We start from the raw sequence: 15,775 nt of genomic DNA, 5'->3' as shown, positions 1-15,775 counted from the left end.
GGGCCCAGGCTGTGCCCACAGCTGTGTGTCCAATGCTGGTACCAGCCAGAAGTGCCCTCCCTCCCTCCCTCTCTCATGTGCACACAGGTCAACGTTAACTCCAGCGCCAGAGCAATGTCTGCCTTCAGGAGCTGCTCCTTATGTTCTCTTTGATGTGATTTCTCATTGATAACGTTTGCACCAAAAAAACGCCTTGAAATCTTTTTAATAGATTTGATCGATCAGTTGTGGCAGGTTCTATGATGGGCCCCCTGCGCAGACACTGTCAACAGCACATTGAGGGCCACTGTAAGGCACATCGATTGTGATTAGGGTTACACAAAGTTTGACTAAGATCATTTTCACAAAATTAAATTCACAATTTCACCACTCATAACTTACACATTTCAATTCCAATTTCAATGAAATTCTTGCCTTAAAAATTCTTTTCATAATAGATCAATGGTATGCAGTAGGTGAGCATTGTGACAAAATTATTTTCAAGATACAGAAGTGAGAAGTAGCGACTCCTAAATTTGTGTGCTTTATAGCCTACCACAAAGTAGGCCAAAGTTCAGTATTTAAATAAATAGAAATTCTTTCCTAATAAAAAATTTTACAACAGTTTTCCTAAGGAAATACATTCATAAGACATTGTTTACATTCTGTTTTACAGTGACAAGAACAGCTAGGATTCTCATTTATGAAATGTATCCACAGTACTAGGGTTTATAACACTGTGTTAACAGATGGAGGTGTCTCTCGATCACTGAAATGTGGGTTTTGGGATTCTGTGAGGCTTCATGTCTGGAACTTCATGTCTGGCTGTGCTTACTAGACTGTGCTGTTCAGCTAACAGAAAATCTGCCTACTTCCTCCTCCCCCAAAAACACAGGGCTGAAGGGTTTGTCCAGGAGATATGTGTCAAGTGGATTCACCACCTGGCAGTTGAGTGGGTCCCAGGAACTGCCCTTGAGCTGCTTTACCTGACTCAGCCTCTAGCCCTACAGCTGGAAACTGGATCTGGGTCCTGTGGTCCCAGGGAGTTGTTAAGGCAGCTGGAGTGCTGGACTGACTGGGCTGTGGACCCAGCCTGCTCTGGATGAACCACTCCTGCAGGGAATGGTCAGAGCATTGCCTTCCTAAAGTTGCTGTTGGTGGCCGTGGCTCAGGGCCTGCTGGTCTGGGATCACTTACGGGCAGATTTTGTTGTACAGATCATGGCTGGGTTTTGTGCTCTTTAGAGTTTATTAAAATGGTTGCAAAGTGTGGGAAAACATCTACTGAAAACCAACCGACACTTCTTTATCTGTGATGGCTGAGCTAATGATTCAGTTCAAATAATGAGCAGCCCCACTCCCTTTAGGATAAAGAGCCTTCTCTGTATTGGTGAACAAACACCGCACTAAATGTTCCTTTTGCTGTCCCTCGTTTTTCTCAACAGCAACTGGTAGAGATTTTCCCATCAGGGACTCATTGTGCACCATGAAAACACTACAGACTGCTAGTAATCCTGGCCTGTGATGGCTGTGAGCATTTGAGCACTGCATGAAGTCTTTCCTGAGCAGAGCTGAGCCTGGCTTCTTTAGAAAAGCCTCTAGGAGTGTCTTGAAGTCCATTTTCCCTTTAATCCTTCACTACCTTGTCTTCACACAAAACCCTACCTCTGAGGAATGGGTGGGCAGATGAGGGCCAACTCAGTGGCCCCTTTCCTGGCTCCCTGCTCCCCCCTAGGACAGTCAGATAGTGGTTTCCTTCCAGAGGCCTCGCTGGGTGGGAGGTTGCAGGAGGAGCTCTAAGCCCACCGTCCCTGAAACCTCAGAGGGAGTGGCGGGAGGTCTACAACAGCCCCAGGGCCAGGGGTCTGAGCCCCTCTCTAAGTCCCCTTAGCTCTCCCATGAAACAGCAGCTCTCAAGGGCAGGGCTTCCACCAGCTTCCCTCTGTTGTGTTAGCTGGGGTCAGACCAACCACCTGGCCCAGGTCCACTTAAGGACTGGCTCTAACTCTGAACAAAAGTTGCTTGCTAATGAAGGCCCCACTCGACTTAGCTGGGGCTGTGTGGGTGCACCCATGGGGCCAGTGCAACCTCTAACCCAGCCTGGGCCATCTGCCAGTGTCAAGTGGGACGACTCAAGCCAGAGAGCAGGTGTTTGGGCACAGGACACCTGGTACCCAGAGGCTGCCACACAAACCCAGGTAGGACAAGTGCCAGGCTCTGGGAGTCTCCACACAAAAAAAATGAACAAACAGATGTTTCTGCAATTGTACCCAGTCCATAAGGAGACAGGTGGTTCACAGAGCTGGTAAGTGGACATGATATCACACAGGGCCTAGGGCAACCACGGCCCCAACCCCTCGGCCTGTGAATTGTTCCTGAGTCAGGGCTTCTGACCTAGGGCCCTGAGAGTGGCCAGCCTGGGACTGGAATCAAGTTGGTATTGTGGGCAGATATTATTTTGCTTGTCTCGGTTTCCCTGGCAGTGTTGATGAGAGAATGGACACAGTGCAAGAACTCAAACACGGAGCCTGGGCTCTGTGGTCCCAGGGCCCTTCCAGTCCCTGAGTCGGGAGTGACAATGGGAATAGTAACAAGTGCCAGCTCAGTTCAAAACCGGGTCAGGTGTACAGAAGAATCCACGAGGCGGCCTTACAAGGGCACCTGCCAAGACCTCCCAGAGGCTGGAGGCTCGGCCCCTGTCCACTTCCTGCCCCACAGGGTCTCCTTTCCAGATGGCGCCAAGGAATTTCAAGGTTCAGACCTTGCAGATATTTGGACCCCTGCTGGCGATCCCACCCAGACTCTGCGGGGCAGGGTGGGAGGGGGGGGTGCCTAAGGCTGCCCCAGGCCACGGCAGGGGGCACCGTGGCAGTCATGGAGATCACAGCGGCGTCTCCTCCTGCTCCAGCCCGTGCGGTGGCGCGTGGCACGAGGGCTGCAGCGACGCAAGCTTGAGCAGTGCGGGGCGGCGGCGCGCGCGGGGCCGCTGGAACGAGCGCCGGCTGTGCACACGGCGCGCCGCCGCCGACCGCGCGTGTGCGCCCGGCAGTCCGCGGCGTTCTAGCCATGTCCCCGACGCAGACCCCGCCTCGGATGTCGGCCCCGCCCCCAGCTCGAGGTCCGGAAGAGCTGCGGGCGCCGGGTTGTGCGCGGTGGGCGGGGCCGGGGGCGGAGCGAGCGGGCGCGGGGACTTCTCGGTGGCGGGCGGTACCTCGCGCGGGGACGTGCGTCCTGTCAGCGGCACGTCAGAGCCCGTGTCACCTGCGGGAGAAACCGGCGTGAGCGCGGGGCACCCTGGGGTACAGGAGGGCCCCCACAGATCCAGCTCGGGTTCCCCCGCACACCTGCAAAATTCTAGGACATTTGCAGGCCACACTCCGGGTGTGACCAGTAGGGTCCCCAGTGACAGGGTCAGCTGAGGCCCTGACTTTGTAGACCCTCACCAGGTGCCTTCTCTCCCCGCCACCCTACAGCACCCAGCACTGAGACCCAGGGTGTTCCAGGAGGGAGGAGGCAGGAGGAAGCCAGGAGGAGGCAGGAGGAGCACGGAAGCACTGCAGGGTCCTGCCTGCAAGCTCTGCCAGGACCGGCAGTGGGACTGGGTGAGACGTCCCTGTGCACCGTCACTTCTAGTCTCAGAAACGTCCCGGAGAAAGACCAGCTCGTGTACCAAGAAACCATTTCACCAGCCCGGCCAGCGCGGCTGCAACCCCAGCTGGACGGACAATCACCTTCTCCAGGTGTCCACATGAGAGAAAAACAGACGTTACTGCTTCCCTTGAAACGTGAGTCTGCCCAACCTGTGCTTGGGAAAGTCTAGTTTTCCTTTTCCTACCAAGTTCCCACCAAACACTCAAGGCCCACGTGAAGTAAGTCCAAAACCCTGCCCAAGGGGGCTGAAGCCCTTTCCCAGCAGAGGGCAAAGTGGGGACAGCGGGGACCCAGCAACAGCACCCCTGCAGCACCTACTGAATGGGGGCCTTGTCCTTCACCCACCATCCTTGCCCACCACTCTCTCCTTGCCTTCTCCCCTCCCTCCTCTCTGATCCAGGAGCCCCCTTCCTGCCCCACCCCCCAACCCCGGGCCTGCAGCAAGGATGTGGGCACACCAGCTGCACTCCTTTCTGTACGAGGGTAAAAGGGACCAGCTGCTTCTCTCCTGAACTCACTTCTGTCAGGTGGGCTTTTCCCAGGGCCTTCAGGGAGGAAAACAGATGCACACAGCACCCCAGCCCAGCCCATGCCCAGTCTCCTCTGAGCTCGGGACTGATATTCATGGGCTGACTGCCCAGATTAAACACTTATCTCAGAGTAGTTAGTGATCAAACTGACAATCTAAGAGTAAATTCTAGTCAATGAGGTGAAACAGCCAAATCCTCAGACAGCTCTGGATCCCGACGTCCCAGCTGGAGAAGCAGAGACTGAGACGGGGTCCTAAGAAATGTTCAGCCAGAACAAGAGGCTTGAGGGCACAGGCTTAGCAAGAGGAAGAGCAGCTGCTAGAGAAAGTCTGCAGAGGTTCAGGTCCAGGGCCAAGAGAGAGGCAGATGCCTGAGGAAAGAGCAGGAGTTAGGGGCCCGGGAAGGGCGAGGAGCGTTACATGTGCGTGGACTCAGGCGGAGTGGTGTGAGGCTGCTCCTTGGGGCCCTCAGCCAGCAGGACGGAGTCCACGGACTTGTTGCTGAGGCGCAAGGGACCCAGGCGGTGGAAGTTGTCGGGAGAGTGGGGGATCTGCATGCGGGCCCTCTGAGAGGGCACCACTGTCTCCCCGGGAGACAGCCAGGGTGGCACCCTGGACAGGATGCTCAGGTCCTCATCCGGGGAGAACACAGGGTTGTCAATTCCTAGGAGAAAGGGCAGTGGCTGATCAGCTTTCCAGGTGTACCCAGAATTGCAGGATTAGGGTGCTGCTCAGGGGTCAGACACCAGCGCGTCCTACAGCCATCACCTGGAAGGTCAGGGTCATGTGCCTTAGGGGTTTCAGGACCTCTACCTCATGCTCTCCCGCCCCACACCATGGGCAGGACAGGTGACAGCTCCCTTCTCTCAGAGCAGAGACCCCCAACCTGCCATGTGCAGTTGCACAGCCACAGTCCTACGGTCCTGCTGTCCCTGCCCAATGACCGCCTTTACATCTGAGGCCGCAGAGGGCCACCCTATGCCCTCACCTGAGGGGGAGTCTGTTGCTGTGTCCCTGGTGACATTCGCCAGGAACTCAATCCCCCCACTCATCTCAGCATCGTTGGGGTTCTCTTCTGGGTCTGAAAGTTCCAAATCTGGTGGCAAAGAAAGGGCAGAAAGGGAAATGGGCTGGGAACACGAAAGGCCCTGGTCCAATGCCCCTAAGTCCCCTGGCACTGCCACTCAGACAAGCAGGGCAGCAGCCCACAGAGGAGGGTCCTGGGTGCTGGGTAGAGGATCTCCCTCCAAGGACAGCCCTCTGCATCCTGCCAGGCCCCTTGCACACGTCCCTGAGTCCCTGCTGAAGGCATTTCTGCCAAGGCCCCATCGGTACCTTTTTCCTTAATGGTGAAATTGTGTATGGGGTTCTCCATTGGCAGTTTCCCATTAGGAATACTGCTGTTTCTCTGAAAAACAGAATGAAACCGCTTACAGGTAAGGGAACAGTGGCCACGGGGCCCTGACTGCAGATTGTCCCTGGGAGACCCACTGGTCCCCAGCCCAGATCCCCTCCTTGCCCAGACCTGTCCCTTAAGGGGGTGCCTTGGTGGTTCCAGCACTGACCAGCATGGTCCCATGGTGACCTCAACCCCACACGCCTCGCACAGCACCCCATGCCCTACACCCCTCCCCCGCCCCCCCCCCCCTCCCCCCCCCCCGCACCCGCGGTCCCCCTGCCCCGTGGTCCCTCGCTCAGCACCCTTACCCGCTTCTGGGCACGCTCTCGCTTATACAGTTTGACCGCCTTCTTGTTCTGGTTGATGCCCAGCTTGGTCGACTTGAAGGACTCCAGGCGCTTCCTCATGGTTCTGTGGAAGATCTCCTTGTCTTGCTTCTCATCTTCATCCTGAGTTAACTCGTGTCGACTGTAGAGATGTTTGTACTGGGGAAGGGGGAGGTGACAGGGACAGGTGGTGACCTGCAGAGCTGGAGGCACCTAACCGCACCGTGGAGGGCAGCCCCATGGCAGGCTCCCTGTGAAGTTGGCCCGACAGACCCCCAGGACTCCAGAGCCCGGGACCACCGGCTGGTAGGCCGAGCCCTAACCCTCCAACCTGAGCAGTGTCTGCCCTAAAGACAAGGATTTCTCCCTTTGCTCAGCGAGAAGAGAGGAGGACCTGTGCCCCCACCCAAGGCTCTCTCTCTGGTCAGGATCCCGAAGGGCTCTGGACAGGAGCCCCCACTCGCTGGCAAGCCCACCTCCTGCCGGGGCTTGTACAGGTACTGCTGCAGCGTGTGGTGAGTGACAATGTCCTCTGTGTCGCGGATGCTCCTCCTCCTCTGTTCCAAGGACTGCATGTCCAGGCACACCGCACTGACATTCTCCCTCCTACATGGGAGGACGTAGAGTGTCTGAGAGTTCCATTGCTCTCCGTGTCTGCCCCTCCTGCCCCGTGCCCTCTGGCCTGGGCACCAGCCACTGCCAAGAGGGCTGATCCTGGGAGTCCTCTCCTGGGGGGTTTTGGTCAGACTGACCCCACAAGATGCCCATTGGTTGATGTCTGTCCACACCTCTGGTGTGGCTATGATCAGGAAGACCTGGGAAGTACTGAGCAGGGAATACCGTCACCCCCACCCCTGTCTCCTGCCCGCAGCAGCCTCCAGGGCATGGTGAGAGGTGCCCTGGTGAGGGGTGGCCTCTCCCAGGGGGAAGCCTGGGCAGATTGGGGCACATACAGCAGGTAGGAGACGGAGGCCTCCACAGTGGAGGGGCGTGGTGTGCTGAAGTCTACGTTGACCATGTTGTCCGTGCTGGGGGAGCGAATGAAGGCCAGGGACCCACGGCGCTCTCCCTGTGAGAGGATATGCCTGCATAAGCCAGGACAGGGAGCATCCCAGGCCAGCCCAGGCACTGGGACAGAGTGGACAGGGCCTGGGAAGCCTACAGCACCTGGAGAGCGGAGATTTCAGAGACCGTAGCCAAGGCCTTGCTTGAGCTGAGCGGTTCGTTAGCCATTGTGTTAAGAGGAAAGTGAAGACACAATTGTGTGTGAAGGACACGGCACCTCAGTGGCACCTGGGGAATGTTGGGAAAGCATGACATATCCCCATGGGATTAGGAAGGCGACCCCTGTCCCTACTGGGGGTCCAAACCAGCTGTCCTTGTTTCTCCAAGAAAGGAATTCTCAGGATTGAACCTTCAGACAGACCACACAGAGCAGAGCCTGATGGGAACCAAAGTCACATCCTGGCTTTTGGGCTGGGCTATGGGGTGGGGATGCCCCTTAGGAGAGGGGCTTGGAGCCGGGAAGGGTGGCTAGGTGGGGCCAACCTGCTGAAGGCAGACAGCAAGGTGCACAGGCCACCCGCTGGTGCCGTCTGAGCAGGCCTGACCAGGGGTTGGGGCACTGGATGTGGGGAGCAGCAGGCAGAGGTAAGGTTGGGGACCTTGTCAGGAGCCTCCATCACCCCCATGGGGTCTGGGGGTCTGGAGCATGTGGGTTGGGTTTCTATGGAGTGGGATTGAGGTGGTATTGTCTCAGTGATGGTTTAGGGACCCCTCTCCATATCTCCCGATGGCCCCCAGCTCCTCTGCCAGGAGCACCTGGTCCCTCTGAGTAACCTGGGCATCTGAATGTCTGGTGTGTGGGGGGTTGAGGAGCCCTGCAGAGGCAGCAGTAATTTTCTCTCTGAACAAACAGATGCTTCCGGTCCCCTAACTCCATCTCTGTGTTGAGGCCACCAGGTTTGCTGAGACTGCCAGCTCACCAGGCTCTATGCAGACCCCAGCTGCACAGGAAGGGACAAAGGGAAGGCATGGAATCTGCAGGTTCTGAGGGATCAGAAGCAAGGCAGGGACTCCTGGTCAGAGCCCCTCAGAGGAGGCAGGGGCAGGGGTCTAAAGTGACCCTGCCGCTGTGAATGTTGGGTGTCATTGTGGGCAGCAGTGTCCAGCAAGGCTGTGTGGGATGGCCTGGAAGTCACTGTTACAGGCCACACACTGGGGATAGGGGAGGAGCAAGCTCAGGACTTGCCTAGACCCAGGCCTGTGCAGGGCGCCAGGTGACCTTGGGACCCACGGGGCATGCATGGAGACATGCATATTGCAGAGGTGGCCTGGTGATGAATGTAATGGCCATGTGATGGTCACATGTATGCATTGAGAAGCTAGGAAGCATGGCCAGAAGGTGTGTGGCCACTGGGGAAGAGGACAGCCAGACTGCGTATCCCATGAGGAGTGGAGTTAGACCTGAGACCCACCATGACTCCTGTCCCATTTGACACATCCTGAGTCCTGTCAGGGGCTGGAGGCTGCCATTAGGGAGGTGGTATCAGAAACAGTGAGATGCTGGGTGTCACCATGCAGTCCACCCACGTGCTTCTTGAGCCCTGCTCATTGATGCCACCCGCTGGATGCATGGGGATGGAGAGCCTTTTCAGAGACCTGGGGGTGGACCCATTTACCCAGAGAAGGCAGGGAGCTCTGTGAGTGCAGGAGAATCGTTCACTTGGAGGGACAAAGAGATGTTGAGGAGGCCACTTCTGAACCACAGCCTGTCCATGGGTCTGTTCCATACTTACCCCCTGGAACTTGAGAAGATATCCTTGCTGCTTCCCACTGCGTGTGTGCATATGCACACACATATGTCTGCATGTGCCTGGGTATGCATGCATGTATGTGTGTGCATTTATGTTGGGAGCCATAGCCCCATAATTCCCTACCTGGTCTCAGAGGTCAGACCGACCCACCAACACCATAGAGTGTCCTACAGAGCAGCGGTCGCCAACCTTTCAGACCTCACGGACCACTAGTGGTCCACGGACCACCAGTTGGCGACCGCTGCTACAGAGGAATGGGGGAAGATTCTATGCCTCAGCTTCCTGTGAGTGAGGAGCTATGACATGACCCTTTCCTGGGGTGTTGAAGGACCCATGAGCCTCACATAGAGTTGTGGGTGGACCATTAAGAACAGCACAGTGTGCCCTGGCCAGTGTGCTCAGTGGTTAGAGCATCAGCCAGTGAACTGAAGGGTCACAAGTTCGATTTCCAGTCAAGGGCATGTATCTGGGTTGCAGGTTTGATCCCTGGTCCCATTTGGAGTGCATACAGGAGGCTATCAATCAATATGTCTCTCTTATATTGATGTTTCTCTCTCTCTCCCTTCTTCCACTCTCTAAAGATCAATAGAAAAAATATCCTCGGGTGGGGATTAACAACAACAACAACAAAAGAATAGCAGTGCCACCCACAACTACCTCCCAGCCACCCCATGTCTTGGGTGTGGAAGACCCAATGGCTATCCCCGTCCCACGTCCGGGTCCTGCATCAGCCCCCACCTCCAACACAGAGCAGATGTGGAGTGTCTGATACCTCGGCCACGTAGCTGATGGCGTCCTTCAAGTTGAGCTCATGGAAAACATTAAGAATTCGATCTCGTGACTTTTGGGCTGACTTTCTCATAAGGATTTTGCTGAGGAATTTTCTATCAAAATTGGACCACCTGGGGGATAGAACCAGACAGTGTCAGCACCTGGCGGGCTGTGGGCGAGCCCGGGGAGGATGGGCAGGGCATTCCCAACCTCCTACCCAGACTCACTGAACATGGTCTCCCAGAGCTGGGTGGGTACAGAAGACCTCTTTCTCTCTCCAGAGATTTTTTTTTTTACTATTTATAGCAACCACAAAGGCAAATTTTAAAATAAAAGCAATAAATGACAATCATACCAATTTCACAATTCTGTTCTTCGTTCTTACCTTTCTATCTGAGGACAGTTGTCATTAGAATGTATATAAAATTGTAGGTTCTGTTTTCTCATTTAATTCGATATTGTAGAGAGTTTTCCAAGTCGCTACACAACCCTCCAGAAAGGTGGGCTGAGGACAGAGTGGGGCCAGGCAAGGGCAGGGGCCCCGAGCTCTGGCTACGTGACAGGGGCACATTGCACCTGCGTGAGGCGAAGGCCAGGGGAGAAGGCCACCCCTGCACCCCCACCTCAACCCCTGGTTCTCTCTCACACTTAGAACCAGGCTGCCCAGAAGGAGTTTTAAAACTCAACACAATTAGAACAGTGACCAGTTGTTTGGGTTAGAATAGGATGTGACTGGGCCAGACTTGGAAAGAAGCTTCTAAAAGAGGCTCAGTGCACTGCGGCAGGGGGACACCCTGGGCAGGAGGGGTCCCAGGTGAAGGAAGGAAACCCAGGCATTTTGGGTCCTTTGAGTGCAGTGTTCTTCTGTAATTAGGGTTTTGTGGGGTTAGGTTTAAGGTAAAAGGCGGTATTCTTTCTCCCCTGAGGGTCCTATACTCAGTCTTTGACTAAAGGAAGAGGGAGGGAAACAAACAGCTGAGGCAAAAGTGCCTCCCCAGGTTCCCGCCAGAGGCAGCGCCAGCCACTTACTTGTCTCTGAGGTAATTGTGTCCGATTTGCCCTGATATGTCCTCGATGGCTGAGAGGATGTGGTCGAAAGCCTTTCCAAAACAGACAGGAGGGTTGTCACGTGAGGGCCTCCCTGTGCTTCTCCCCATGCCTCCCCCTCCCCCCAGTACTCTTCCCCTGCCCCACCCCCAGCCCCCACCCGCCTACCCTGCCATGCAGCTTCTCGTTGAGTTTGGGCTCACGGTGCTCACTCCTCTTCACCTTCAGCCACTGCACCAGGGGCTTGATGGTCAGGCCCTGGGAGAATGGAGTACACTGACCCTGACAGCCGGGGCAGACTTCACTGCACCCCACACCCAGCCCACTGGGCCCCCATGTGTGAATCCACACCCGACCCACCCACACCCACATAGGGTGGAATGGGCCACCCTTATCTGTGACCTTCCCTGCAGAGAGGAGCCCCCACAACAGCCCCTGTGGGTGTATTGCTGTCTCCTGAGAGCCCAAATTCAGCTCCTCAGATGAGCCTAAAGCAAGGCCAAGTCGGATGATAAAATATTAACTGGGGCTCCCTTAACTAGTGATGGCTAAGGAAGGACATTTTTAAGCCAAATTGTGCTGTGTCCCCTGTGGGGCCACATAAAAACCTACAAAACAGCTCCTAGTTACTAAAATTATAAAATCCAATTAGGGCCTGGAGCTCGGAAAGGCTCTTTGGAGACACAGTGATGGTGGGGCCTGCGCCTTGTGGCCGGTGGGTCGGGCATGGAGGGCTGACAGGATGACAGCAAGGTGCGGCTGGTCCCCAGCTGAGGGCTACCTGGAAGATGACAGTGAAGTAGATGACGACAATGGTGGTGCAGACGAAGAGGTTCTTCTCCTTGACCTTGTTCTCATCCAGGAGGACCACCAGGGCAAAAGCCACAGCGCCCCGCAGGCCGCCATAGGACATGACCACCTGGTCGATGATCTCCAGCTGCACCATCCGGTACCGGTTCAGGATCCAGGTCTGCAGCACGACACCTGAGGGACCAGACGTGCGCTCAGCTTCCACAGGGGGCTGTGTGCCCCGAGATCACCTTCTCAGGCAGCCGCTGCACTTGAGAGGGAACATTTAGGAATCCCTCCTAGGATGGAGGGTGGTGACAGGTGGCAGCAGCATCTAGCACAGGGGATGGTGAAAACTCCACCCTCTAGCCCTGTTCACCCGTCCCTTGTTCCACCTTGGACCCGGGCCTGTCTCTGGACACTTCGAACACTCCGGGTTTACAGTGTCTGGGCAGCTCTGAGAGTCTCAGTTCTCAGTGGGGCTAAGGCTGCACTGGCTGAAGCCTTGCCTCTTGATGCCTGAGGCAGCTCCAGGGCCAAAGGTCACTGCTGAGGGCAGCAGGAAGAGAGTGACCCTACCCCACCAAGACATCCGCTCCCTGAGCCCTTAGTCCCCAAGGACTGGGCGGGAGGAGCAGGTGTGATCACTTGGAGCCTCTCTCGCCCCCACTAGCCCCCACCTAGGTCTCCAAGGCACCACACACTAGAGATGGTGACTCCTGCCTCACACATGCCATTTCCTTTCCTCGGTGACTACACTGTCCCTGAGTCACTCTGCCACATCCAGAGGGAGTCAGTGGGAAACCAAATGGGTTCCCCTGGGTTCTGACCCTTCCACCCTGACCCCGAGCTGCCCTACCTTAGTCTCACTGTGGTAAGGCCCCAAGAAGGCCTGGATCTTCACTGAGGACTCCTGACAGTGTGTCTGAGGCTCACCAGGGGCTCCTGAACATACCCTCACTGAGTGGGGGCAAACGCCGAGGCCCTGGAGCCCATGGACTCCCCACAGCCAGTCCCTATGTCACCCACCATGATCTCCCCAGTGTTGTCCTCCCACCCTCTTCCCATCATCTCCAAAGTCTCCCATCCCCCCTCATGCCACCCCATCACCCCCCATTGTGCCCCATCCCCATTGTCCCCCACTATCTCCCATGGTTCCCATGGGACCCCCATCCCCTCTCATCATCCATGGTCCTCCCCATCCCCACCCTGTTCCCCACCATCGCCCCCTACTACACCCCCACCCCGCCACGCCCTCACCGATGGCTCGGTATACGGAGATGAAGACCAGCGTCAGGAGCACGAAGGCTGTGTTCCACTTCCAGTATTCGGGGTTCACCGCCGAGATGCCCAGAAACATGAAGATGATGGTCTCGGCCCCGCTCGCCAGCATCTTCATGGTGTAGCGCACGGTGGTGGCTGACTGCTCCGAGATGTTGGCCTTCACATACTTCTGACAGCAGATGCCGCAGAAGGTGATGCTGGGGACGGGACGACATGCTGTGAGGCCGAGGGCCACACGCCGCTCCCCCTTGACCTGGTGGGGCTGTTCCCAAGATCCAGCGCTTGCTGTCCCCTGGCAGCACCTCCAGGCCTCTGTGTCCTGGACAGACATCCACCTCCCTGGTCAGCCCTTCTCTCCATGAGCTCAGGGTTCCTACTGGGGACCAGGGCCCTGAGCTGGCCCAGGCCCAGCTCCAGTACTCCAACATCACTGCCATCTGATATGAGCCTCTGGGACCGGAACCCTAGGCTGCAGAGCAGGCTGCCTGTTTCTGTCCAAGCCGGTGGGTGGGCGGGCTCGAAGGGGAGGTGCAGGGCAGACCCGGGAGGGAGGGGCGGGTGTGGGCCAGCTCTGACAATTGCATCAGAACTCCAACTCCCTATTTAAAAAGCTAAACAGATCAAATTCTTGGCCCCCACAGTGACTTTCCATCAGGCTGGGAACTGGGCCAGCAGACAGTGGGCTGGAGAAGGGGCTGTGGAAGGCTGTGCCTCCTGCAGGGCTCGGGAGCAGGCGCCACTCCTGCCTCCCCCGAATCTGGGTGGGTCCCGCTCCCCAGGTCGGCCCTCTTCCTCCACAGCCCACCCCCCTCAGCAGGGCCGCAGGGTGTGCCCCTGCTCTGGGGCCTGGGTGAGCCAGGGAGGACTTACGCCAGGATGGCCGACAGGGAGAGCATCTCGGAGGTGAGGTAGGACAGGTAGGAGATGACGAACACGAAGCCGGGCTCAATGATGCGCACATGCTTGGTGAAGCGGGTCACCAGGGAGAGCAGGAAAGCGAACACGACCCCCACCAGCGTGCCCCCCAGGCTCACCACGAAGAAGGACACTGCAAGGGGCAGGACGTAACGCTGAGCTGCCTAAATGGCCCTTTGTGGCCTCGGCGTGGCCTGACCCATGTGGCGTGGGCCAGGCTGGTCGGGCTGGCCTTCCTTCCAGGCCATTCCTCATGGCAGTTGCCTGGTAACCACCCCCACAGAGGCGCCAACAGCTCAGCAAACAAGAGGCCCGTTCTCTGGAAGAGAGGACTGGACTCCTCAAGCCTCAGCATGGAAAGCTGGGGAGGAGGCAGTCCTGCAGCCCACAGAGGCCCCACTCCCCGCCCCCATCACAGAAGGAGCACTGTGACCAGAGGCCCTCGGGTCTAAGTTTGCAGCAAGGACCAGCCTGTCACTATCCCGTCCCATAGAAGCACCTAGGACCCCCCGGAAACCAGGACCCACATCATCCACCATATCCCCTGGTCCCCATATTCTCGTGGGTCTAACGGGCAATGACCCCCGGGTTTCCCAGGGTGGCTGGCCCCTCATAAAATCGTGTTTGTGAAACACACTGTGGACAGAAAGGACTGTCAGGCTATGGGTCCCAGGGGCAGGCCTGGTGCCAACGCCTGACCCCGCCCAGCTCCACAGTCCACAGAGGCGCTGCCAAGAGGTGGCCCACATTCTGGAGAAAGAGACGCTCCCCTGGCATTCCCCTGACAGGTGGACCCCGCAGCCACACACCTATGCCTTTCACGCAATCCACGCCAGTCACGTTGTCGCCACCCAGCGCCACGAAAGATTCAAACACGGTGTACAGGACCTGGGGGACAGAGAGGCAAACCACACATGGGTCAGCCCTCTATCAGCACTGACCCTCCCTGTCCTGGGCCCCAGGCCTTTCGGGACTTAGGGCTGGAGAGAGGAGCTTGTGGCAGCCATTTATTTCGGAGCCTGCAAACCGCTGGCAGGGAAGTCATCCCAGGGCAGTAATAGGACGAAGGCCAACGATGAGCCAGCAGGTGGGACCTGGGAGGCAGAACATTCTGGAAGGAACGAGGGCCTTCAGGAGCAACCTGGCCCTTTCCGACTCTGGGCAAAACAGGGGCGGCCACAAAACTAAGCCACTGCGTTCAATTTCATTTTCCAAGACAAACCCAGAGTTTCATCCTTGGCGAGTTTGCTGTTATGTTGCCCCCTGATGTGGGATCACACACCCTGGCATCTTCGCATGTTGATCTTTAAACCTTATCCCACCAAGACGTTGAGATAAAACGCCCAGAAACCTTATCCTAGGCCTCAGTTGTGGAGACAGCTGTGTTTTCTGAGCCCGAGCTCCCCTAAACGATGCGCCGGGCTCCACCCCAAGGAGGCCGAGATGCTCCCTGGGGGGCAGGGGGAGGGGGGGCTGCAGGCCCCTCGGGAGGAAACTTCTCTCTGTGCCCCAAAGTCTGTGCTCTCCAGGACCCCGAAGGGGCGGGTGAATAAAACTGTGCATACAAACGCAGCCCCACAGGTGCCGTGCACAGGGGCGGGCACAACATGAAGGGTGCTGGAAGCAGACCTCGGCTTGCCCCGCTTCTTTGTGAAAACCCAGGTGGGAGGGAGAGGGGAGAACTCCCGGCTGCAGCAGGAGCTCCTGCCTCTACAGAGACACAAGCGCTCAGGACAGAAGAGCCCCAGCCTTGAGGGCCGTGCAGGGTGTTTCTGATTGCGTCTCGTCTCCAATTACGTTTAATTCCCTGAGACTGTCTCATCCGCTGCAGAGGAATCTGGTGCAATCTACCCTTAGGCCCTTCAATCTCCTGAACCCTGAAGGGACATCAGGATGAGAAATTCTTAGAGAAGCCACAGGCACTTTTAGAGCAAACAGGGAATTCCAGGTCCCACTGGGTCTGGGCCCAGGTGGGGACGGTGGGCAGGGCATGCAGCCAGGCCTAGAGCCGCTCAGAGAGACGTTCCCTTCCAGGGAGGTCATGGCCCCATTTGGGGATGGGTTTCGAGAACTTCAAGATGGCCACATGCTGAGACAGTTCCTCACGTTTCAGGAATCTTCCATTCACTTCTCATAGTGGTAACCTGGCCTCCAGCCCCTGCCCACCCACGGGCCCTGCCCAGCTCCCTGGCACCATCTCTCTGAGGGAAAACCACCTTCCTGAGCACACAACCAGTGGCCCCTAATCCCCCCCCTCCCCCCCCCCCCCA

At 57.1% G+C, this 15,775-nt stretch overlaps 1 protein-coding gene across 3 annotated transcripts in view; it reads right to left on the bottom strand.

Moving 5' to 3' along the window:
- Nucleotides 1-187: 187 nt before the first annotated feature.
- Nucleotides 188-15,775, bottom strand: part of SLC9A3 (solute carrier family 9 member A3) — a 64,180-nt gene continuing 48,592 nt past the window's right edge. For 2 of the 3 annotated variants that reach the window (XM_070411997.1, XM_070411995.1), the window contains exons 4-17: nucleotides 14,315-14,393; nucleotides 13,461-13,638; nucleotides 12,567-12,787; nucleotides 11,299-11,501; nucleotides 10,686-10,775; nucleotides 10,500-10,570; nucleotides 9,472-9,601; nucleotides 6,837-6,952; nucleotides 6,360-6,489; nucleotides 5,866-6,042; nucleotides 5,494-5,566; nucleotides 5,147-5,254; nucleotides 4,579-4,822; nucleotides 188-3,239 (exon numbers count right to left, since the gene is read on the bottom strand). In XM_070411997.1, the coding sequence (XP_070268098.1) occupies nucleotides 3,236-3,239; nucleotides 4,579-4,822; nucleotides 5,147-5,254; nucleotides 5,494-5,566; nucleotides 5,866-6,042; nucleotides 6,360-6,489; nucleotides 6,837-6,952; nucleotides 9,472-9,601; nucleotides 10,500-10,570; nucleotides 10,686-10,775; nucleotides 11,299-11,501; nucleotides 12,567-12,787; nucleotides 13,461-13,638; nucleotides 14,315-14,393 (1,824 nt within the window). In that variant the 3' untranslated portion in view covers nucleotides 188-3,235. Of the gene's footprint in view, nucleotides 3,240-4,574; nucleotides 4,823-5,146; nucleotides 5,255-5,493; nucleotides 5,567-5,865; nucleotides 6,043-6,359; nucleotides 6,490-6,836; nucleotides 6,953-9,471; nucleotides 9,602-10,499; nucleotides 10,571-10,685; nucleotides 10,776-11,298; nucleotides 11,502-12,566; nucleotides 12,788-13,460; nucleotides 13,639-14,314; nucleotides 14,394-15,775 lie in introns of those variants that run through there. The other variant, XM_070411996.1, reaches the window with a different exon arrangement.

This window comes from Myotis yumanensis, unplaced genomic scaffold (genome assembly GCF_028538775.1).
Source record: "Myotis yumanensis isolate MYYU_CA2020_CCGP unplaced genomic scaffold, mMyoYum1.0.hap1 SCAF_4, whole genome shotgun sequence".
Taxonomy (NCBI): domain Eukaryota; kingdom Metazoa; phylum Chordata; class Mammalia; order Chiroptera; family Vespertilionidae; genus Myotis; species Myotis yumanensis.
This window is presented reverse-complemented; position numbering and strand designations above follow the sequence as displayed.